At 36.2% G+C, this 25960-nt stretch overlaps 1 protein-coding gene across 4 annotated transcripts in view; it reads left to right on the top strand.

Annotated features, from left to right (window-relative positions):
- Positions 1-201: 201 nt before the first annotated feature.
- The window catches only part of LOC116165551 (protein grainyhead), a 148526-nt gene continuing 122767 nt past the window's right edge, over positions 202-25960 (top strand). For 3 of the 4 annotated variants that reach the window (XM_031480095.1, XM_031480094.1, XM_031480096.1), the window contains exons 1-2: positions 203-384; positions 1205-2013. In XM_031480095.1, the coding sequence (XP_031335955.1) occupies positions 1355-2013 (659 nt within the window). In that variant the 5' untranslated portion in view covers positions 203-384; positions 1205-1354. Of the gene's footprint in view, positions 385-1204; positions 2014-25960 lie in introns of all 4 variants that reach the window. The other variant, XM_031480097.1, reaches the window with a different exon arrangement.

Here is a 25960-nt window from a genome sequence, read left to right as displayed (position 1 = left end):
AACGTGCACTAGACAAAGACAAGAAGTGCTGACCGGCCGATATCGGTTTTAAAAGCCGGAGGCTGATCACAACAGTGGTCTGCAGAATCTATCAACGACAAGCGCACCTGAGGTTACTACACCTGAAAATGGTACGAAGAAGGACGAATGCTACATAGTACCATTGAAAGTACTTCGCACCGCGTACTGCCGCAACTAACAGTCAGTAGAGTATTAGTTCGAAACACCTGTAGACGCTAGTATGTGATTGAACACTGAATTTTATAAATATTAGGGAATGTATGTTGCCAGAGTGTGCTAGAATGGAATCTGTCGCGAAGTGTATGTTGTTGTGTCCGGGAATGTGAGGTACAGGAGCGAACAAAGGGACTCTCATCTCCATAGGTAATTTTGGCATAGTAATTCTAGGCAGATCCTATCTTTGTTCACTCAACTTCTTGTTAATTTCACTTTCAGACTCGTCTAACTGATGCACTATTCGAATAACAAAACCAGCACGCCAAACTAAAAAGCAAAACACAGTCAGCTATAAAAACGTTACCGTCTGTTGGTTTCGCGCACGCACCGGCATCTAACAAGTTTGCCTAATTCTCAAGTTGTTTTCAATATTGTAATGATTACAATAGTACCTGTTATCCGGGAGCCGACAGACTTGTTCTTCATCAACTATTTGCTCATACTTGATCTTGAATGGCGACTAGTTACGCCCCTACTAGTTTACCTTATTTACACTTTCAGTTGCATGCTCCGTTAGACGAGCTTGCCTAAATAACGTCTCGCTGGTACGCTGTTTGCGTTAATTTTTTATTATCGCATCGTGTAAACGCGCCCTGAATCATCAATTTGAATCCCCAGGCGAACCAATCAGATCGATACATGCTCATCGACCAATCATCCACGAGCGACGACGTTTGAATTTTAAATTAAGTCGCTTAGAACATGACCGTTGAATCATAATTAAATTGGAGTACCCTACAAATTTAAAAACTCCGGTACAGTTAAAGAAAACCGGTTGCACCACCCCCTCGACACGTGGACGAGGTATAAGTAGATAGATGCACCGAGTTTTGCGGGATCCCAACACATGGCTGTCAAACCTGTCCCGTCCGGGCACGTGGAGGTTCCGGTTTACTACACCGACTCCACCACAAAACAATTTTTTGCTATTAGAAAATTTCCAATCTGGCATTGTTTATTTTTCCAGGTTAGCAAACTCTCCGAAACATCGCCGCAACCACGCATTCCGTCGATTAATTAACGCCATTAAAAGTGCCATAAATAAACATTCGATATACGTAAAAGTGCAATAACGCGAACTTGAATATTCAAAGTGAACACTGTGATACAAAAGACAATGACTCGCCGCAATTTAGAAGAACTATCTGCCAATTCCTCTTCGCCGATGGATTCAGATGGTACAATTATGTCTCCGCCTCCTCCCCAAGCGTCTCCAGCTGACCGTTCTCCTCTGCGAGACGCGCCCAGTTCACCCGCGATGTTAGCTACCATGACTCCAGTAAATGCGCTGGAATTAAAAAAAGAGATGGAGGAAAAACGTGCCATGGGACATTCTCCCCTTTACGCTCAAGTTAAGACCGAAGTGATGTACGAAAAAGACGATGAATTATACGCGCACGCAGTTCACGATAAAAACGACGCACCTATAGATCTCATATATGACGACGGAAACAAAACGGTCATTTATACGACGACGCCCCATCAAAAGGGGTTAGAAATGTATTCTTCGGATAATTCGGGAGAGATAACTATTAATAATATAAACGCTCATCACATTCAGGGACAGCAAATCGCTGACGTATTAATTGACAGTAATTCGGGTGCCATGGTGACAACGGGGGATGTAGCTGGAAGTCCTCCGGGAACCGTTTCCGTCGTTTTGCAAGGAAACGGCCAGGGACTATTACAGTATCCACAAAGTCAAGTACCTGGAACCACCGTCCTCGTTGTTTCCGAGCTGGTGGACGACATGGGTTTACCACTCGTCGGAATTAGGTAAGATTTTTTGACTAATTTTATTACAAGCGGTGCTTGAATAAACGTTGATCTTTGTCCAGTCAGCTTAAAATAGGCAACGACGCGTTTTCGTTGGTCCAAAGAGATATTCCAAGGTCAAATATTATGGCCTTATAAACCGACTACGAGATGTTGTGCTGTTGCCGAGATGAGTCTCGTATAATTACCTAAGATTCTCCCCGCTCTCGCATCACTATATATTTTAAACTCTAATAAGCGTTTAATCGGGCTTGACGATTTATATAAATCTGCAATATTGTAACGCCTCTGAAATTCACGTATTTTGGTATTCATTAACGTTCCCAATTAATGTTACCGGGTTTAATTTATTGTTGTGTTTACTATTGAGGTTTTTTTGTGTCCCAATCTCTTGCATTTCTTCATGACAGGTCATATTTTACCATGCTTCGTTACTACACCCAAATTTAACATAACCGATTAAGTGCTGGGCTTGCGGTTTTTTGTTCGTTTACGTACTTGTACTTTGTTTACTGGATAGAAAAATAATGGCCCAGTAAAATTGGATTCAATTTAATAGTGTGCTCCACTGTATCATTTATTTTCGATTTCATCTTAATCTTTCCATTCTACCTGAGCATTCTTTCATCTTAACCCTCATAAGTGTGGAGAGTCTTTGACCTGATCCCTTTTTCGAAGCCTATTAATTATCCACCAAATTATTTCTTTTATCATTTCTTCACTTGGGGTATGAATCATCGAAATGTCACCTTCACACGCTTGATTTAAGCATTTCATTCCGCTGCGACGATTTTGAAGGCAGAATCCCATTATATCGATGTAATCCCCTTTTCATGGACGCTTTGCTCGCCATAATTCTCGATTGCGAAAGTGAAGATATATGTATTATTTATAAATGATCTAAAAATGAAAATGATAAATGAGTGCAACCTTAACAGCGAGGGGTTGCCGACTTGGTACATGCTGTGTACAAGTGTAAATCAGAGGAAATGCGCTGTAATTGTGTCGATCAAAAGTAAATGTTCTACATCTAGAAAGAAGAAATGATGCGGGGCCATATTAGTGAAGCAAACTTTAACCTTGGTTTTTTCATGGGGGAAAGAGAGGTTTGACTGATGTGCAGGAAAAATTCGGCGGGCGCTGTGGTACACACCACACAGTTGTTAGGATCATTCGGCACGGAAACATTACATGAACTCATCCATCCATCTAACATCGTCAAAAGGCATCTCGCATTTGACGTTTTGATCTTATGCACGATAGTGTCGGGGCCTATCAGTTTCTTTGTAAGTACCCACTTTCAGGTCTACGCTTTTCGTCAGAACCTATTGTTTTATCGATTTAATACCGACTTTAATACATAGTATGTTATCAAGAGAAAAAGGTCTGCGACAGCATACATATGCGTGGGACGATCCGAAAATGTCTGCCAACTATGACAAAAACTACTCAGATATTAAGAAAAAAAACTTATTTTTATTGTTTTCCAAAATGTTTTTCTTTTAACTTAACACATTTTATCCATAAAACCAATAACAGTCGTGCCATTGCTCTTGAGTCACCTCCGATACAAGGTTTTGAAACGCAAGGACGGTATAATTTGGAATTAAAGAACGACGACCGCGTAATTTTTCTCTGAATTTAGGAAATAACAATAATTCACACGGAAATAAAATGGGAAAATCCAGCAACTTTACCTTTGGCTGCTCCAAAAACCGCATTGTTTGCACCGCTGTGTCATGTACCACTGATCATTAGGCAACTGTTTTTTGAACCCGGAGTAAATGTGTAAAAAACGCGGAATCATTTTCTTTCCTGCACTGCGAGCTGCGAGACTGTTTAACTTTCACGATTGACGTTTTGATTGCGGTGCCAAGACATAAATCCATCGTGACCACCTGTTGACCTACCACTGCGGTAGTTTTTTTGGCATCAATCAACACGCCGTTCTGACCCAACGACGAAAAACTTTTCTCACTGTAAGGTGATCGCGCAACATTGCACTCACACCAATCCCCGGGGTAGGTACTCTAAATAACTCGGTATGTAAAACGATTGTCTTCTTCAATCATTTCGGAACAGAAGTAATATTTCCTTCGTAACGGCAGAGATTGGATGTTCCCCACGTAATTCACCAACTCGTTCAAAAATGAATTCGTGAAACCAATTAAACACTTCTGGGACTAGAGGATTCAATACCAAATGCACCACAAAGTCTTTTAACATATTGCTTCGCGGTCAGACCACACTTGGAATAATAGACAATCATATTAGAGCGAAACGTTTCGAAAGAGTAATATGCACACTGAGACACAAAGAAAAAAAATGTCAAACAAAACTATGTAGACTTATTTAGTTTTATTGGCAACATAGGTATCTTGAGGACTTATTTCGGTTTGCAGAAATTTTCAGAGTAACCTACGTACCAGTAGTGGCAACTAAAGGCTTATTTTATTCATTTAATAACAAGATTTAAGTACAAAAGGATTATTCAAAATGGGCCTTTTAGCTAAAATATTTTCACTTTTGTACCATTTCCAGTTTTACTAAGAATTAATCATTTCTGGCAAAATAAAAAATGTGCGGTGGCTACCACGCGCACATCTGCGCATTCGCGATTCTGCACAAAACCTTTTCAGCTATTTGGTTCGTTATGCTATGCACCAAGGCTGGAATTCTTTCTGTGCTACAAAATCTATTTTTTATGCATCTTAATGTTAAACTTTTGCCACCTATTGTGCTTATGCGCTTCTTGCATTTTGATCCTTCTTTAGGCAAAACTCAAAAAAGAAACTTGCTCAGTTTTAGCGATCCTTTTGGCCCAGATAGAGAGACCCAAAGTCTGGATCTAAACCCCAATTTGGGGAAACGGTTGGAGCCATTATTTATTATGTGCACGTGTTTAACAAAAATGCATTTCCAAGTTTGGCTGGGCGAATTTGGTAGGGTAACTATTTTTTTGGGAAAAAAAGACTGTTAATATGCAATTTGCAAATGCACTTTTGGAATATACCGTTTACGATTACTTTTGTAACTTGTTGGCTTCCTAGCATGAGCTAGGGTAGCTATTGCGATCACCGTGTTTTGGTCATGTCAAAATTACGTTAAAATATACAACGAATCGATGTATAATATAATTCTGCATCCGATCATCAAATAATACACAGGGTGTTACATGATAAAACCAATTTTTCATTGTTGTAAATGATGAAGTTGGTCATTACAGTTAGGGCACCCTGTACGCGATAAATCAATTTTCATTGTGGAAGTCGAAATTATGCTGTAACGGCTTAATTACTATTTACACGTAATTTAACCTCTACGGCAGTGGCAAAGATTCCAACTCCAATCAATTTTTATTTTATCCACGGCTAGCTCAATAATAAAAAATACCCTTATCTTGCGGAATTTTGGCCTCTTGTCTCTTCTTAAAATTCAAAATCTAATGCTTTGGTTTTTTTGAACTCTAATAAATACGCATATGACTTTAGTTGATTGAATATATTTGAGGAAAACAAAGGCGATCAAATTCCATTTTTCTGTACACGTTCCTGGATGTAAAATACATTCATAAAAAGAACCGCAATACAATGCAATGCCTCGTGATCATGTAGCAGTACTAGAAATAATCGCATGTAAACATTGACGTGGGGTAATATTCTCTTCTGGTACCAAATTGATGTTATCTCTCTTTGGAAAATGGCGCTTCCTTTCGAAGTATGGCTACAGACCGCTTCGTTGATACAGTTGACTTTCTGCACGTACCGATCAATTGTTTTTAAATTCCCTTCCGTATTCTGTTATGTATACAATTTTATTTATCGCACCTGTCCAATGATGTCACTCATCTGTGAGGAACTGCGTTTAACCAGCCATTACATTTAGCAATCCCAAAAAACTTCTTTTTCACAATGAGTTTCAAGCTTAGTTTATTTAATCCCATTTTTTATATGAAAAACGATGTCTCGAAAATGTTCCTTCGCGTAAATTTTCTCACTTGTAAATAAAAGTCTTTGTTACGAATCAGGCGAAAAGTTTCTTATGTCGCAATCCACTGTACTTCGTCTATTCGCACACGTATAAAATTGCAGGTAACCCACAATGTTTCACAAACCCGAACAACGTACTAGAAATTTAAAAGGTCTCGTCACTTAATATGTTTTTCACTCGAAATTAAACCGTTAATCTTTAGAGTGACTCAAATGGATTTTATCCACGAAGTCCGCGTTCTGGTTCTTGCATCGAATTATACGCGAGGATATTTCTTGCAACCCAGCTAAAAATGCAGAGCGCGAATCAATTTTTTACGGACTATATTTATACCTGGTCGCTCATGAAGTTAGACGAAAACCTTTTGTATTGACGCGAAATAAACCAACAACAATAATAAATTAGCGTACCCAAATTGGTACTGCCTCGCACTCGTAACTTCTCTAAGAACGCTCGCGAAAACCAACTTTTTAACGCGCCCAAATGGTACGGATCCACTCTTCAAAAGTATAATCTCATCTTCCAAAAACCCCCTTGCAACCCGGTACCTCTCTTCGCTTATCTCGCACCACACACTTATCCAAAACGTACACGTTGTTATCTCCAGACATACTTTCGTTTTCGTTCGCTATGAAGCGATACGTGTATAAATTTCCCTATGTTTAACAAAATTCCAATACAATAAAGTTATAATAAAATAAAAATATAAGTAATAAAATTAGTTCATGTCATTTAGAGCTAAGAATGAAGTACGCTATTTTTCTGGCAAAAATAAGGGTGGGCCTAATCTTTCAAAAGTTATGAGCTGCACTTTGACACATTTTTATCTAACGTCGCTGTTATTTGAGAACTGCTGTAGTGACATTGTTCTTAGAATGCTTCTCTCACTAACATAAAAATAAGATACAAAGAATCGCATACGATTTTCAGTAAGGGAATTTTTTTCCACTCTGCTCGTATTCGGAAACCAGACTTTTATTCCGGCTCATATTCAATAGCAGTGATCCTTGAACTCCCAGAAATTGATTGGCGAATGACATCGCTGTCTCTTTTCGTTCTCGAGGTAGACGAGGAACAGACGGACAGACAGACGGACAAAACCATCACATAATGGAAATTTTTTTTCTTTCGAAAAATCTAAAAAAAACTTTTAGTTGAAAAGAGTAGATAGAGAAATATGAATATTGAAAAGAACACTTTTTCAACGAAAATTTTATTTTTGGATTTTTATTTGAGATTCTTTGTTCTGGCGATGAAAAGTGTGAAGGACAAAATTCCCCTTCTGTGATGGTTTTGTCCGAATATGAGCCGAATTAAAAGTCGTGCTGCGTGCACAAAAAATTCCCCTACTGAAAATCGTATGTGATTCTTCGTATCTTGTGTTATATTAAGGTAATTTACGATGGGGCATGCTTGCCCTAGGCGCCACTTGGCCATGCTACGCCACTGGTTGGGTAACTCAAATTCCACCTTCCAAGCATCACTAGCATTATTGAGTTTTTGTTTTTGAAAAAGATGTTTTGAACTACTAAAATTTTTTTCAAAATTAGGAGTTAATATTTGTAGTTTTGAGCACATAGTGGTCAGATATCGTCCTAAAATCGATTAAGGTCGCTACCTTCGACACTATAATCTTGATGTAAGTTTTGTCTTTACGAAAAATGGGCCTGTGCGTATACCAGGAAAAATAATTTGTAATATTTCCACCTAGAGAACTAACTCTATTACATTAATTTAATGAGGCAACGCGAATCTTAATTAGTTGTTGTAATATTAATGTTAAAATATTCATGAAGAAAAAAATATTAAAAAAGATGAAACTTACTTTCATTAACTTTATGTTTTTGCCTTGGGGAGTATTATTCAATATTAATACTGCGCGATCTTAAATTGTCATTTTTTGCTTTCCGATACTTTCGTTTGCGTCAGAAGCGCCATTAAGTTTAAATTTATATTCATCCGAGACGAGGTTAAATCGTATGGTTAAGGCCATACGAAACGCATTAAAGTTGATTCAACTCTAGTTCGGGAATTTCTTTATTTTAAGTGTAGGTTTTATCGTCAAAGGTCCCTCTGTTGGGGGAGTAATTTCAGAAAAGCTGAGTGTAGAACCCACCTAGTCTCAGGCTTGTATAGGACCATTGACACATTGCTCGGCTCCGCCTTCCACATTAAATTTCATAACGAAGACATCGCTCGGCTTCGGCAGCTGCGCCGCATCGCCTCGCACATTTACCCAATGTTTTTTGACATATTGCTCGGCTTCGCAGTTTTCAACTTTTATTCTCTTTGTGCCATATATATTCGTAATAGAAAATGCTACTCAATGCAATATGTACTTTTTTACGGGCCATATAAAAAATAAAATCATACAAGGAAGACATAGTTCGGCTTCTCACCACAAAAGACCTGTTCAACTACCTTAAAACAAATCAAAATTGACACTTCGAATTTTATAATTTCCCCTAGTATACATCTGGCATCTACTAGAAGAAGAATCCTAAGATTGACTTAAACTTTTTCAATTTCCGAAAATTCCAAAGACACAAACTCTATCTGGGTCGCACAACGGATTCGAATAAACATACAATTTATTGATGGACAATGACACACATTTATTCCGAAACACAAGAAACGATTAAAACAAAATCCCTGCAAGAAACAAAAACATACAACACTTGTTTCGACGTATTACCCCTCACGTAAGCGGTCGATAAATAAAAATTTAAAAAATCTTAAAATTACGTACAGTTTTAATTCAAATAACCTGGTCGTGAAAGGTTTGCAATATTCAGGCGCATCTTTCAAAGATACAAAAACACTCGGTAGCAGCTTTAGGAAACTTCACTTCTTCTTTGAAACCAATGCCTCGTACTGGCTCGATAAATAACGTAAAAAGTTTTTGTTGGCTGCTCGAACGAAAGATGAGCCTTTTAGAAAGGTCTTACTAACCTGACACTGACTGATTTGTTTACTCACATGCGAACGAACTTTTTCTGAATACGGACAAACCGTTTTTGCACAAATATTTACTACTGCACTGCACTTGACTATAACTGAAATCTTTTATTAAGATTACTTAACATCTTCTGTACACTTTTTTTCGAAACGAACTGCGTCTCCATAGGGCCAACTGTCCGAGAAATTAGCACACTCTTTTTTGTAGCGGAACTCTCAGCAGAGCCCCCATGTTTACGTTGACTCTAGTATTTAATGGAACACCACTTCTAATATAAAATAGTCTCCTTCTTCAGGTTTTTCAAAAAGACCGCCAATCACAGCTTCGAAGGAACGCGTCCCCACTTACGCCGAAATAGCGCACACCGTAAAACACTTTATCTCTTAAAAGCCTTAAAACACGTGCGTTAATTAATTTTCGCCTAATACGCTTATCACAACACAATCGGATAAAACCTTAAAGTACGCTAACCATCCCATCTAAATTGAACAAATTACAAAAGCGAACAAATTTAAACAAAAAAATAATACGCAAGAAATTCAAAGGAGTGTATATCAAATCAAAATTAACGTTGGATGAGCACATACAGAGTATTGCAAGAAAGTTAGGAAAAAATATCTGCTACGAATTATAAAATATTCGGTAAAGCATACAGTTTTACTCACTTGCTACTATGCTTTCACTATTTAAATCTCGCTCACGAGAAAAACCGAAAAGGGACTTACTTTCTGAACGCAATTACCTCGACTGGCGTACTGTAACAACCAATAGAAAACTTGTATTTTCATCACAAGCTCGGCTTTAAACAGAACTAAACGAAACTTTTAGGTCCCAAGAAATCGTGGCAACCGCGCTCGCTTTCCCAAATACGTTTCGTGTTATCGCCAGACATACTTTCATTCACGTTCGCTATGAAGCGGTCTATGTGTAAATTTTCATAATAATAATAATAATAATAGTTATCTTTATTTTGCTATACCTCATAATAAATACAAACTTAAAACATTGTTTGGCAAAAGACATATTCTCATGGTTCGTAGACCGTCTGAGGAGTTGCTTCTTAAATAAAAATATAAATACTATAAATAAAATAAGCCCCCTTTTGCTATATTTTCTATGTTTAACAAAATACAAATTCAAATCCAAATTTTTGAAATGGCTCAGCGACCATCTGTTACAAAGTGTAAGATACTAGTGTTAAGCACAGTATCCTCTTCTTTATAAGAGAAAAACATACACTGCTTGTGATACAATGTTAAAATAATAATACCTTATGTTCAATGGGACGTGTCCGTGCCTTAACTTTGAGTTCATGTAGGTGGATTTTGATGGGAGTGGGTTCTTTTTTTTTCTAATTTAGTATTTCTATACCAGAAACAGTGTTGACCATTTTTTGATATCGTTTGTTCTTGTGAGATATAGCCTATTGTACGTTTTTAAATTGGCACTCTGTATAAGTGGCATAAAACCGTAAAAGAACTTTCTAAGTAACGGGCTAGATATAAAGATATATTAAATATGGTACAATGATTTATGTCCCTTTTTTATGCTACTAATTATAGTTTTATTCGTTGTGTTGTATAAGTAGAAGTAGGAATAATAGTTTTGCTTATTCAAATGTATCTGTTAAGTACCTGCCTCTTTTCTACAAATTATCTATATGTAGTGTGCTGCTTTGTAATATTTCCACTTACTTGTAATGAAATAAACAACACAAACCAATACAAAGAAACAATTCGATACCAAACGAGTCGAGACTATGGTTAAAGTAGTAGCTAGATCGCTTGAACTAGAAATGATAGCAAAAAAAACCTTTTACCTTTGTTACAGATTAGTTGCTCCAGATAAGAATACAAACTGGTGTGTAGTGTTGGTAGTGCTTTTGGGATAGAACTATTTGCTCACGATTTTGGCCAAGTCACTCTCATTCGTTTATCAATTTCTTTTTCTCAACAGTATCGATCAATGGAAAGTGAGAATACGCTTTTGTAATTAGTTTCCTGTTACCTACCTTTTAAAACTGGTTTTCTGTTAAAACAATGCGAAAGGCACCATAAATTAATAAACGCAACAGCAAAACCAGTCGACCATTATTGTAGGCGCCTAAAACATACTTTTCCGTATAACCCATAGTACATTGTATGTTGAGTAAAAACAGAGCTGGGCAGAATACTTTCAAAAAGTATTTGAATACTAAATACTTTACACAAATCAAAGGTATTTGAATACTAAATACTTTTACGTCCAGCACAAGCGAATACTAGATACAGATACATTGAAAAGTATTCAAATACTTAAAAAAATAAGTATTCGAATACTTTCAAAAGTATTCTAATACCAAAGAGTATTATGGTTACTCTTTGCTAATACTATCACAGGTATTCGAATACTATAAAAAGTATTCGAATACTTTGAAAAGTATTTCATTATCTTACTTTGAAAAGTATTCGAATACAGTAAAAAGTATTCAAATACTTGTCACTCAAATGCATTAAAAATTTAAAATAGTATACTAGATAAAAAATCAAGTTATACTTTGTATGGGGTTAGCTTTTTTATATTTCTATTGTTATATACAAATTTAAGGGGAGTAAAAGCGTATTATTACTATTATTATATAGGAGGTACCTACCAGGACCTTTCTTATACCAGTTATATCCTTAAGAATATGTGTACCAGTTTTCAAAGCGATCGTACGTCGTGCACAAGGTACGTACGCCTTTCTGAAATTAATCCTAGCCATTTTGGAACAGATCCATTTTTGACCATCCGTTTGTCCGTGTGCATGATAACTTGTTTAGAAACGTGCGATCGCTTTGAAAATTGGTACACATGGTCTTAAGGATATAAGAAAGGTCCCTATTGTTTTTAAGTTACGTAGACTATCGAGTTCGGTATTCAGATGTATCGGATTTTTATATTTGATTTTGTGACAATGGAAACTTTCCCTAAACATTTCTAAATTGTTCTCAAACATTTGAATAACTTAAAAGTACTGCCTTTTTTTGAGGCCGGAAAAAAAATTGTCTGAGATCGACCGGGAAAAAACAATTTCTTATAGAATTTGGCCCGTAGAATCCATAATTTCAAACAGTTTGGAGATTGGGCTACTAGATCAAAAGTTACAGCCCTTTTTGTCCATAACTTTTATTGAGAGGTCTAATCGAAAACGTACGAATTGTTTTGGATTCTACGCACCAAAATTAATAAGAAAAAGTGTTTTCCCGAGAAATTTTGGTGTAGTCGATTTTTGGTAAAAAAGGAAGGTTATACACTGCCTTTTTTTGAGGCCCAAAAAAAAATTGTCTCAGATCGACCCGGAAAAAAATTTTCTTATAGAATGTGGCCTGTAGAATCCATAATTTCAAACAGTTCCAAGATTGGGCTACTAGTTCAAAAGTTACAGGCCCTTTGAATTTTCTTTCGAAATTGGTTTTCTCGAGAAATTTTGGTGTAGTCGATTTATGGTAAAAAAGGAAGGTTATACACTGCCTTTTTTTGAGGTCCGCAAAAAAATTGTCTCAGATCGACCCGGGAAAAAAATTTTCTTATAGAATGTGGCCTGTAGAATCCATAATTTCAAACAGTTCCAAGATTGGGCTACTAGTTCAAAAGTTACAGCCCTTTGAATTTTCTTTCGAAATTGGTTTCTAGTCTATAACTTTTGATTGAGAAGTCTGATCGAAAAAGTACGAATTGTTTTGGATTCTACGTACCACAATTAATAAGAAAAAGTGTTTTCCCGAGAAATTTTGGTGCAGTCGATTTTTGGTGCCTTTTTTTGAGGCCCGCAAAAAAAATTGTCTCAGATCGATCCGAAAAAAAAAATTTCTTATAGAATGTGGCCTGTAGAATCCATCATTTCAAACAGTTCTAAGATTGGGCTACTAGTTCAAAAGTTACAGCCCTTTGAATTTTCTTTCGAAATTGGGCTATAACTTTTGATTGAGAAGTCTGATCGAAAAAGTACGAATTGTTTTGGATTCTACGCACCAAAATTAATAAGAAAAAGTGTTTTCCCGAGAAATTTTGGTGCAGTCGATTTTTGGTAAAAAAGGAAGGTTATACACTGCCTTTTTTTGAGCCCCGAAAAAAAAATTGTCTCAGATCGACCCGGAAAAAAAATTTTCTTATAGAATGTGGCCTGTAGAATCCATAATTTCAAACAGTTCCAAGATTGGGCTACTAGTTCAAAAGTTACAGCCCTTTGAATTTTCTTTCGAAATTGGTTTCTAGTCTATAACTTTTGATTGAGAAGTCTGATCGAAAAAGTACGAATTGTTTTGGATTCTACGCACCAAAATTAATAAGAAAAAGTGTTTTCCCGAGAAATTTTGGTGTAGTCGATTTTTGGTAAAAAAGGAAGGTTATACACTGCCTTTTTTTGAGCCCCGAAAAAAAAATTGTCTCAGATCGACCCGGAAAAAAATTTTCTTATAGAATGTGGCCTGTAGAATCCATAATTTCAAACAGTTCCAAGATTGGGCTACTAGTTCAAAAGTTACAGCCCTTTGAATTTTCTTTCGAAATTGGTTTCTAGTCTATAACTTTTGATTGAGAAGTCTGATCGAAAAAGTACGAATTGTTTTGGATTCTACGCACCAAAATTAATAAGAAAAAGTGTTTTCCCGAGAAATTTTGGTGTAGTCGATTTTTGGTAAAAAAGGAAGGTTAAGTATTCAAATACTATGCGAAGTATTCGAATACTTCTCAAAGTATTCAAATACCTTGCGAAGTATTCGAATACTTTACGAAGTATCCAAATATTTTGCGAAGTCTTCGAATACTAAATATTTGTGAAAGTATTTGAGTTACAAATTCAAATACTGCTTCCATAAAAGTATTTAATTACAAAGTATTTGAATACTTTAAAAGATTTGAATACTAAAAAGTATTTACAAAATCGAATACTGCCCAGCTCTGAGTAAAAATCAATAGATATACGCCGAACCCTATCAAAAGACGACGCAGTTTTGTCGGTATTTCTGATCTTACCTTTTTTGGCACTTTTAACTTTTTAATTAAACAAATACTAGCTACAGCTAATAAAATCGTCTCTGTTGTCCATCATTAACAACTCAACTGCTTACAAATGTGCTACTGCACGTCGAACTAACCTTTAGGCAAATTATATTGACTGTGGAAACCGATTAAAACATTCAGTTTTATTTGCGCAAATTAGCATGCACAAGTCAATTTGCGAAAATTGCATGCGCGTGAAAACCCACATAGATTTTACTCAAGCCGAACTTTTAGGCTTGTGCAAGTACACGATTTTAGTTTTCCTGCACCAATTTTCGTCAATTTGCACAAATTGCATGACCGTAAAAACCCACCTTTAGCTTTCTCCAACTTTGTGCTCGTATTGTTTTTCAGGCGAATTTCCATAAGCGTGTTACAATGTACTTGAAATCTCGAATCCGTGTCAGATGTAGTCTTAAATGTGAACTTGAAGTATGCTTTGTTCATTACTCGAGGTTACCTCTGGTAAACAAGCAGTAAACTTGGTTTAATTAATTCTTGTGCGACAATTAATGTGTCAAACTTCTAATAGCAAGTTGCAAATAATAAAACTTATTATGAAATAAAATCGGTAAAATAAATACTTGAACATTTTGCAATGCGCAAACCTCATTAGTAACTGAAATAAAGGTCATTTAGAAATATTGACCTATACGTTCATATGCAGATATGGAAATTATAGTGTACACCCAAGCAGACGCAGAAATAAAATAAATATACGACTTCGCCTCACTAAATAAATATTATCAATTACGCGCAATTAAAATTATGGGGTTAGTAGTAAATCTTCTTTAATGCAACCATTTGTATACATCAGAAAGCTTTGAATAATATTAAAACGATGCAAGTGGAGGTGTTTTTGCAACCAAAATTAAAAGTCTTGGTCGGATCTGGTTACCGTTGTGCTGGTTACAAGAACGATCAATAAATTTGGATGTAGCTATTTTTTTAATTTTTCAAATCTCCACTTGGAAATCCATATTTTTGTATTTTTCATTTTTACTTTATAACCTTTGAGTATCTATTTCATTTATTTTTCGGTTCCAAATTAGATAACAGATAGTGTCCTTTTCCTTTTTTTATAAAAATTCGTGACAACATTTATTCCATAAGAATAATAGTCTACCTGTAAAAGGTTTAAATTGTTAGGGATTGACAGTAAACGTTACCGAAAATTTATTGAATCTGTTAATTTATAGGATAGTGCGGTCAGGTAGTGCAGGTAATAATGGAATGGAAATTTCCCATACTTCGGCTCGCCCACACCACAAAATAAAATCTTTACAGCCATTTCTTTTCTTAATGATATTGTCATTTAGATGCATTTCAGTGTTAATTATCTGCATAATTTTGAGGCACTTGGAGACATATTTTCCATTCATACGAAAATACGTCATTCAGGTTAGTGCAAATTCAATTTAGAAAACAAAGTTGCGTTACACGGCATGTTTGTGACGCATAAAAAACAGCTAAAAATAGCCTTTGATGAAACTTCACACCAGAGTATTTAAGCTGCGGGGTTTTATACCAAGTCTAAAGACTGTGTTTTATACCTATACAAATGTAACATGGCCGTTTAATGAAAATATTCGGTAACCCGGATGCTGTCCCACGCATCTTTTTTAGTGTGCGCATGAGCAACTTAACTTTATTCAGGTGTTCATTTGTAAAGGTTTTCCATAGTTTAGTACTCGAACACTTTTAATTCATTATAATTATTTTGCTACTTCACCTTGAACCTGCCAGCTCTATTGAGGTACATTGTAAATGCTAACAAAAAATTAATGATCTACAATAACGATTATTTACACTTTTTATATTATTACATTCTTATTTATTTATTATTGTTGTTTTATTAAAGAACACTCCTTGCCTCGGCGCACTTACAAAACGCCAGCGTTCAGGAAAAACAAAATGATCATTATTAGCGTTTGAAATTTTTATATAAACGAATCGAATGTTACTCTCTGGATTGCGTTTGCCTTCGGCATTTTTCTTATACTTAATTGCGATAATTACTTTTCCGACTGTAATTACATCGTATCGCGGAAATTCCAATTTTTCATTATCGCTTATTTCATGTAAGTATAGAGTGAGTGGACTTAATTAACGTAAGCGTAAATAGATCTAAACATCACACGCACCATTACTCCATTTATGGCAATATTCCATCCCCATCTAAATAATTCCATTTTATGTCAATACAGTCCAACGTACACCAAAATTTGGTGGAAAACTCTGAGATGTGTCTGCCTACTAACGAGTACACGCTTAAGGTGGCGTTTACATTGAAAAATTTGAAATTTGTTTCCACAATAACTGCCTTATGGGTACAAATTTTTGGTTGAAATAATATTCCTTCAAATATATAATGTTCCAACATTTGCAGGAAACAAAAATTATTCAGCTAATTCCTGCACTTTCGCCGTTATTTAGGAAATCAGTTGTTAAAAAACTCCCATATAAAATACATATATATCTTTCATTTTTATCACACACTGATAATAATTTGATATCAAATTTAACTTCATTCACAAGCTTAAACCCTTAGCAACCATCGGTCGTTAACAGAAGTTTATACCTCCAAACAACGTTATTGAGGAATTCGCAAGGCAACTTTTGCACTTTTTGTAAACGGCACCTTAAGAGTTTAATTTTTAGAAGGAAGATAATATAAAAATCGACAAATAAGTAACATGCGATTACTTTTCAGGTGCTAATTTGTTACTCTAAAACTAAATTTCTCAGTTTTAAGATAGAAAGATAAGATGCTCCACCATTCTTGTTTTGCTTCGCTTCGCTAACGAAATTTTTGGTACCGCATTTGTTGATTGCATAATGCATATTCTTATTCTTGCTTTACTCTCACTGTCCCGGATTAATTCGCAAGTAATATACATCTCATTTTCTTTTTAATACGGGGTGGCACATTAACACGAAGCGGAGGTAATGCTGAAACATAAGTAACTTTGAAGTTGGACGGTGACACCTTTTACGATAAGCGTTAGATAGCATATCTTGAATTTGGGGCTGTCATTTTTTGTATCGTTTATCTTCCAACATATTTGACACGGAAAAGATTCAAATACGTTCTTTTTATAGCCAGCAGGAATAAATTTAGTTCAACAAACCCAAACTTTTTGAAAATCCATGAACCAGTTACCTAAATTATTTATTGTGAATGTACCACTCTCGCTACTCATTCCAAGAGAAATTTTACTGAATTCAAAAAATGTTTTAAAAATCCATATTTCGTACAGATATGGATTTTGTATTTGAGGCGTTCCACTAAATTTCTAATGGTAGTAAAACAAAGTTTTCATTATTAAGAAATGGCAAAGTGTAATTTTTAGCGCATTTTTGCAAAAAAATTTTTTTGTAAAAAGTAGCTTTTAATCTCACTTTGGCTGGCTGGCTGGCTGGCTGGCTGGCTGGCTGGCAGCAAATGTGGGCGCGTAGAAGAACTCTTGTAGAAAGGCAACGGGTGTACGTGTATCTACAGGGCCGTGAAATTTGTCAACCTTAGGGACATGGCTACATGATGTGGGGTTGGCGACATCTGGGCGTCATCCTCGAGCGTAGTATACTAACGTGAAGGTTTTTCAGTTTTTTCCTATCTTCTACTACAGTTTTGGTCCGATTCTTTTGAAATTGGTGTCGTCGGAAAGATGTTGTAAACGCGCACAACTCCTGCGTGGCGGAATTTTGTTTTTTGTCATAGGGGCGAAATTAACGACCTTTTGCGAGGCGCGCGCGCGCGTCTTCGAGAAGTAGTCAGGCGCCTTTTACCTTCCGTTGCGAACTCACGCGGTTTAACGTTTCGTGAATCTCGAATCGCTGTCTCTCTTTCTCGTGTCGCCAATAGAAGTGAATTGCGAGTGAACGGGACGTCGGAAGTGGGTACCGTAAAAGAGAATGTGGTAGCCCGCGACACGATCTTCCTGATGGTGGAGTCAAATCTTCAAACGCGAATTGCGGGTGAACGGGACGTCGGAAGGGGGTACCGTCAAAGGAAATGTGGTAGCCCCCGACACGATTTTCCTGATGGTGGAGTCAAATCTTCAAACGCGAATTGCTGGTGAACGGGACGTCGGAAGGAGGTACCGTCAAAGGGAATGTGGTAGCCCCCGACACGATCTTCCTGATGGTGGAGTCAAATCTTCAAACCCGAATTGCGGGTGAACGGGACGTCGGAAGTGGGTACCGTAAAAGGGAATGTGGTAGCCCGCGACACGATCTCACTGATGGTGGAGTCAAATCTTCAATCGCGAATTGCGGGTGAACGGGACGTCGGAAGGGGGTACCGTCAAAGGAAATGTGGTAGCCCCCGACACGATCTTCCTGATGGTGGAGTCAAATCTTCAAACGCGAATTGCGGGTGAACGGGACGTCGGAAGTGGGTACCGTAAAAGGGAATGTGGTAGCCCGCGACACGATCTCACTTATGGTGGAGTCAAATCTTCAAACGCGAATTGCTGGTGAACGGGACGTCGGAAGGAGGTACCGTCAAAGGGAATGTGGTAGCCCCCGACACGATCTTCCTGATGGTGGAGTCAAATCTTCAAACGCGAATTGCGGATGAACGGAACGTCGGAAGTGGGTACCGTCAAAGGGAATGTGGTAGCCCCCGACACGATCTTACTGATGGATTGCGGGTGCACGCGGAAAGTGGGAAGCGGTTAGTGAATGTAGTAGCCTTCGACAAGATCTGTTATTGATGGTTGAATCGAAAGTGGCTAATAGAATACTGATCTGCCACACAAAAATGCGCTGAAGTCCCTTCGATCTCAAACGAGGACTTTGATAATTTTTTCAACATTTCATTTCTTTTTTCTATCTTCTATAATTTATTGACACGAATTTTTGTAATGAACACCCTATACATATTTTTTTAAAGAATTGGAAAGTCCTTGAAAAATATTTATTTTTGTATGTATGTGAACTTTAACGATTTCGCTGTTATAACCTCTTCCACTTGAAAACATAATTTTCTTTATTGAAAGAAGAGCATTTGTGATTGACCCAGGGCCGGCTCGTGGGGTGAGGCGGCGAGGCGGCCTCCTCAGGCGGCATAATTTTAGGGGCGGCATTTTTGAAATTTAAAAATATAAAAAAATGTTTTATTATAATAATGTAGTATAATAATAAATCTTTGTAATGTCAATTTACTGAAAGCGATTGTAAAATATAGCCAGGCCACTAATTTGCGATATATGTAATAGGATAGCATGGTTTTTTTTTTATTAGTTTATCGTACTTGCTACTGAAATACTGATAGTCCAGTATGTTATATAATTTTGACCTGCAAAAGGTGGTGTAAAAGATTTTATTGTTTTAAATGGTCCATTTGGGTCCAAATAACATGTATTGGAAGAGTACACACAAATTTTTTCCCGACACAACTTTTGGCAGCCAAAAAACCTCAAAATATTCGGACTTTTTTCAGTTTTTCGCTTAAAACTCGAAAACGGTCCATATTTTATGAATAACACTTTTGATTAAATTAAACAAAATTCTGCGTCGATAAAAAAAACGAACAAAATCGGCCCCATAGAAAATTTTTTATCAGCGATCAAAAAACGCCCTTTTTTGCTACGATTTTATTTAATTTTCTCGTTGTTTGGTGGTACTTGTATTAAAGAACCAATTAACAAACAAAAAACCTTTTGCCCTTTTCATTCGGGCGGCAAAGTTAGCGCTTGCCTCACCCATATTTTTTCGACGAGCCGGCCCTGGATTGACCTTTGCCAAATTTCTAAAATTTAAAATGCCACCCTCCTAAACAAATTATAGCTCAGAGTAGCCGAAATTAACATGTGAGATGGGGGGAGGGGAGTATCTCCAACTGGAAGGGTGGTTCAGGTGTCTTCCCCAAGAAGATGTTTTAATTATCTTGTGAAACCGTAATAAATATGTATCAAAAGGAACACTTGTGCTGGAGAAGCGGGAGCCTGCAACTGGCGATTCCTCAGGGTTCTCCTCTTCTCAACAGAATGTTCAACACTTTATTGAAGGACATAGGGACATGAGTGATCGTTTACAAACCTCAAAAAGGTGACACTGTCATTAAAAATCGCCAGGATGGATTACGTATGTAATATTGGATGGTCAAGTACACAAATAAAATAAACCAATTAGACACCGAGCGATAAACACAGACGGACCGACAGAAAGTCCAAAGGATCAAAATTTACTGAAATTACAACAGAATTGGAAAATTCAAAACCGTTCGCGAGTTATCATGTACACAGACGGACGGACGGACAGAAAGTTCAAAATCATAAACGTTAATAAAATATAAAAAATAAACAGACAACATCCAATCCCGATTACCTTCAACTTCCTCTACAGTACTTTTGCTAGCACATTGTGGACACCATATCATTACTTTTTATGTTCTTCATTTTGAAATGCATGTGCGCATTCCATCATTTACGCAAAACAGAATTGTTATTCCATCTTTTGACTTATTAACAAACGAACCAGCTCGTTTATGATTTTGAACTTTCTGTCCGTCCGTCTGTGTACATACATGATACTCGCGAACGGTTTCGAATTTTCCAATTCTGTTTTCAGTTGTAGTTAGACCAAGGGATTAACTGAATAAATCTTGGTTATTTGGATTTCTGTCCGTCCGTCTGTATTTGTCGCTTGTTTGTATTGGTTTGAAACAGTTTATTAAATCACCACAATAATTATATAAATAGTAGTGGTGGAAATTAAAATGAATTAAACTAATTATATGCTTCACTAAAAAAACAATAAATTTTCCATCCTTTGATTTGATTTGAACATATTCGCTCGCTTAGTATATACGGGAAAATCGAAAAATTGACAATTTCAGAATAACTGTATTTTATCGGTTAAGAGAGATACAAAAAATATTAGTTACAAAGTTTCTTTATGATTATTGAATAAATTTGCGGTTTTCAAAATAAGTATACGGGGTCAGATAAAGAAGTTAGCGGACCTAATCTTATTTTTTTAAATGGAACACCCTATATATTTTAGTCTAAAAAGATTGCGTATTAACTTATCTCTTCAAAAATACTATACACAGTGAAAGAAACAGATTCAGAAAGCTTTAATCAAAATTTTAAAAAAATGGTTCAAATTATTTAAAAAAATACAATTTTCAAACAGATTTTAGAATTTAAAAAAAAAATGTTTTAATCAATATTGAAGTTTTGAGTTTTTTAGTGAAATATTTTTGAAATGAGAATTTAATATGCATATATTTAGATTCAAATATACGAGGTGTTCCATTAAAAAAAAATAAGCTCAACAACTTTTTTACCTGATCCCGTATTTTGATTTTGAAAACGGCAGATTGGTAATCATTTTCAAGAAACTTTGAGCTAACATTTTTCTGACTCTTAACTGAGAAAATGTGGGGTCATTTTTTATAAACGTTTATAGGGCACTCTGTGCATCTCCTCATGCCATAGTCACATATTTATAAAGCTCAAATCTTAAATGAAATGCCAATTCTTGATTTTGGAGCTTTATTTGCCTTTTAGATTTTGTCGTTAAACTTAAAACTCCAATAATTGGGACTGATGACGTGTCATTTAAAATTTTGAGTCTAAAAAGGTAGGTAGCGAGCGAGCCCAAAATTGACAACTCCGTATCGTTTTCAATTCATCCAGCTGGTATAATTCTTGATTGCCCTCAATCGAGTAGTGATTTCCTCCCAAATGTTATGCATTTTTTAGCGCATTTCCAACAAAAATAAAAAAAACGCTATTGTGGCCACTTTGTCCGTCCGTCCGCTCGATCGTTGAGACGCTACTAGTTCTTTATCTTAAGAGCTATTGTTATACTTTTCTCGCTATTTGGTTCGTTATGGTGTCGAGACTTGCACCAAGGAATTTTTCTGCGTTTATTGCTAAAAAAGTTATTGTAAAATAACCAAAAAACCGTTTTTTTTACATGTTCCATAATTTTACACTTTTGCCGTTTATTAACGATCCTAGAGATCGTCTGTCTGTTGGTCTGTCCGTCTGTTCCTTTGTCTGTCTGTCCCTCTATCTGTCCATGGGAACGATAACTTTGTTTAGAAATGTTCGATCGCTTTTAAATCTCCGTTAGTTATGAACTGAATTGCATTAAATTCAATATGGGCATAGCTTTAGCCATATAATACGCAATGCCAAAAGTTGAGTCGAATCGATTTAAAATTCACAGTGCCCTTTTCGCATCTCGACCATTTAAACCGAATTGCAAACTTTTTTATTTATAATAGTATTTGAATGAAATTTGATACATAGGCACTTGGAATAAATGAAAATCAAACGCCAGTTTCAAAATTTTATTTTGCGCATGCGCAGTACCAACTTTTTTATCTATAGAAGCATTTAAATGAAATTTGATACCTACATAGGCGCTTGGAACAAAAAAAATCTAACGTTAGTTTCAAAATTTAGATTTGTGCTCGGATTTGTGCATGCCCAGTTCCAACTTTCTTATTTAGAAAAGCATTGAAATGAAATTCTTATAAACTGAAATTGAAGTAGCACGTCAAAAATGGATTGCACATTTGCAACGCTGTCTTTCATATTTGTGGCCGGATTTTTACGATTTTAACAGAAGTTGCATCTTACAAATGGGCTCCTGACAAGATCTTACTGATGATGGGGTCAAACTGGCTAATAAAATACTGATCTGCCACATAAAAATGCGCTGAAGTCTCTTCGATCTAACACGAGGACTGATATTTCGAATTACACCTTCAACTTGCACGTATTAGGGGTTTTATTACAATATTACCAAGCCACATTTAATGTTGTACGTAGTAAATTTTCAACAAAAAGACAAAGAGTAAAAAAATCTATTTTACGTAGGAATTCCAAGTTCTCGGTCGACATGTTGAGTTAGAACATACAAAGTGGAAGTTTTTTTGGGTCCGAGCTATATAACGGGAATTTTTTAATTTTTGACTATGTAGAGCATTAAAAAGTGTGAATTTGGCCGATATCCAAAAAATTTGATTCCATAGGGCAAGTTCAGTGTGACGATGTGTCAGACGCGTTGGCCTTTCTTGAACCGTGAAGTAGTCAGGGTGGTAGAATAGAAATATATTTCTCCAATTGAAACCTTTGCTCCTTTAGAGTATATCAATCACTGAGTGGAAAGGGGGGTAATGAATATTAAAATTCAAATGGATATTAGAACGTGTTGTATTGTATTTGTTTGATGACTCACGTTAAGTGTCACTATCTTTGAACGTTCGTTAGGTCAATTAGCACAACTACAGAATTAGCAACACCAAACATTTCCCGACTTATTTTAGCGTTAAAGGTCAGTGCTACTATGAAAAAATAATATCGTTTATTTACAAAGCAATCACGGCATCCAGGATACTCAGGTAGAAAAGTGGAGGACCCTCACATTGCATGATATATTTTTACTCGAAAGAGGAACTATAGTTTGCGATCAACGCAGATACAGAAAAATGCGTCCACGACTCCACCAGTGGACGCAAATTTGAAGATTTCAGGATCAATAAAGGGCCGTAAGCTTTCATGGTTTAAAACTTTCATACATTGGGGAGTTTTTTTAGGAGGTGACAACTCCAAAATTTTTAAATGACTTCTGTGGATGTTTTTAAATACCTTTACAATAATGTAAAACTCGACTCTTCAGTCGTTTAAAACTTTAGGCTCGTTACGGAATTTTTGAGAAACCCTGTGTATACAAATATCGTGTACAAAAATTCAAAATTGTTGTATTCGATTTAATAGTCTTCTCTACCTAAGCGCAAGTTTTTTACATTATGGTGTATAGATGATTATAGTTGCAAGAGACAAGATGATATTCTTGCTTAGTCAACTCCTATTTTGGTCCTTAGTTAGTTCCCGCCGACACTGTGCAGCGGCGCTACTTGCTACACTCAAATTGTTGATTTACCGCGCTCGCCAAGATACAGACTTTATCTACAAAAAATATGATTTCATTTTTTGGGGTTTTGTCGGTTTCCATAAACCGTTTTGATCGAGAGTAAAAAATAAAACAGATTAGCGCAATAAGCGGTGCAAAACATCTAATCTTTAAACAATCGGTATTCAGATGCTATAAACTTAAAAAAAAAATAGCCCGAACATTTTGTAGATAAAGGTCTAAATTTATAAAATAGTTCTTAAAACAAATTTTTTAAAAACACAACTTGAGTTTTTTTGCGGGCGCTCAAATTTACATTGGGTGCAGTGGGCACAGAAGACTCTTAACAACAAAATTAACATTATGGAGTCGGGCGGATTACGTATTATGATCGGTATCAAGGATTCAGGGATTGTATTTGATTTTTGTGTAAATTTTGTTTCTTAATATCAAAGTTGTGTATTTATTAGAAACCGCGCAAGGCAGAAATTGCTATACTTAGTCGTTAGGGGTTGGGGTGGATTACGTTTTATGATCTTTGTAGAGGGTAAAAGTGTGTAGATAAGAGATCGTATTGGGTTCTTAGTACGTTATCACATGCTGCACGTTTATGACTGAATATACAGTGTGGTCCATGGGAATTTCTTTTATTAGTTGCGCAGGAGAAATCTAAATACCATCGAAGGTTTTTATCTGCAATTGGAGTGGTTTCTATACTCAACTTGAAACTTTTCGAACAAGAGGTTTTGACCTGAAGATCCCGAATCCTTTTGTGCTGCGTGACTCACGCGGGATGGTGCAGATTTTGAATCGTCCAATGATGAAAGAGTTTTGTTTTTTACCGTCCCCTTCTAAGGCTTTGTCATGTGGAGAGTTCTTGCCGATGCTGAAAACAAAAGATTCACCTGACCTCTATTGGACGGATGATAGTGTGCTTTATCCAAAAATAAATGGACAAGAAGTGATAATTAATTTTAAGGTCGTTTTAAAGAGGTGTAAACGGAATGCTGTGAAAAAGTGCCCCGAACGAGAGAGTGAACAACTTACGAAGGATAATAGAAATTTTATAAAAACTTCACCTAATGACTTGAATCTTTTTATAATAGTGAACTTGAAACTAACACAAAGTAATACATCACGCAGGTGATTCAAGTAACAATTTGTCTATTGTAGCGTGACTGACTGAAAGTGAGTGTTTGTTGTTCATAGTTGATTGCGTGTTCGGCTGTTCTTTTTAGAGCATTTTTCGTAGAGCGTCAAACTCCAATACATATATTTACGCTATCCGTTATGACCTACGCTTCCATCTTTTAGGCTTACCTCCGTGTGGCGTGTACTTGGAAAAAATGTAATCTTCACTCATGCAGTTAATTTATTTTAATTTATACAGATTAGAATATCACGCGGACGACAAGCATATAAACCGTAGATGATCAAATTTGTGTCTGTCAGAATGGATAAAAGAATAGAGACCAGTGCGTTAGAAAAGGGTGTCCTTAGCAGTCAAGTAAAAGTTCATGGCCGTACATGTTATTCTAGTGCATTAAAATCCATCCACAAGAGCATACGTCCAGATTCGCTTTCAGCTAGAAGATAATTTGCAATGTATTTACGTATATCCCTTATATAATCGTTTGTAACTTGCGTATGGCGCTAGTTTCTATACAAGTCATTAATCAAGTGCATCCCATGTCAGATAGAAGAGTTTGACAACTCATTCGCACGATGACATATTACGAGCATATTATAAAGCGTGAGAATTCGTGGGATATCGAACAGTTCTAAGTTGCAAATGTGGAGGTATCTAAAAGTAATTAATGATCATCCTTCGGTCGCACTTAATGTCACGAATTTGAATTCGAGTCGAATAATAAAATGTTTGGAGAACCCCTGATGGTTCTTCACAGGTTAGAGTGGGGACTTTTTTTAAGTTCTTAATTTTTTATTTTTATTTACCATCTCATGTAAAGGCGATCATTATCAATAATATAAAATATGGCGCAATAACAATAAATCTCTGTAAAGTTTGTGCGAGTGTCTTAATTATGATACAACGCGGCAGCAAGTAACAGTGGTGAGGATTTAGAGTTAGACGAA

The sequence above is a fragment of the Photinus pyralis genome, unplaced genomic scaffold (assembly GCF_008802855.1).
Source record: "Photinus pyralis isolate 1611_PpyrPB1 unplaced genomic scaffold, Ppyr1.3 Ppyr1.4_LG3a, whole genome shotgun sequence".
Lineage (NCBI taxonomy): Eukaryota > Metazoa > Arthropoda > Insecta > Coleoptera > Lampyridae > Photinus > Photinus pyralis.
Note: the sequence above shows the minus strand (reverse complement) of the source record. Positions and strands in the feature narration are given on the sequence as shown.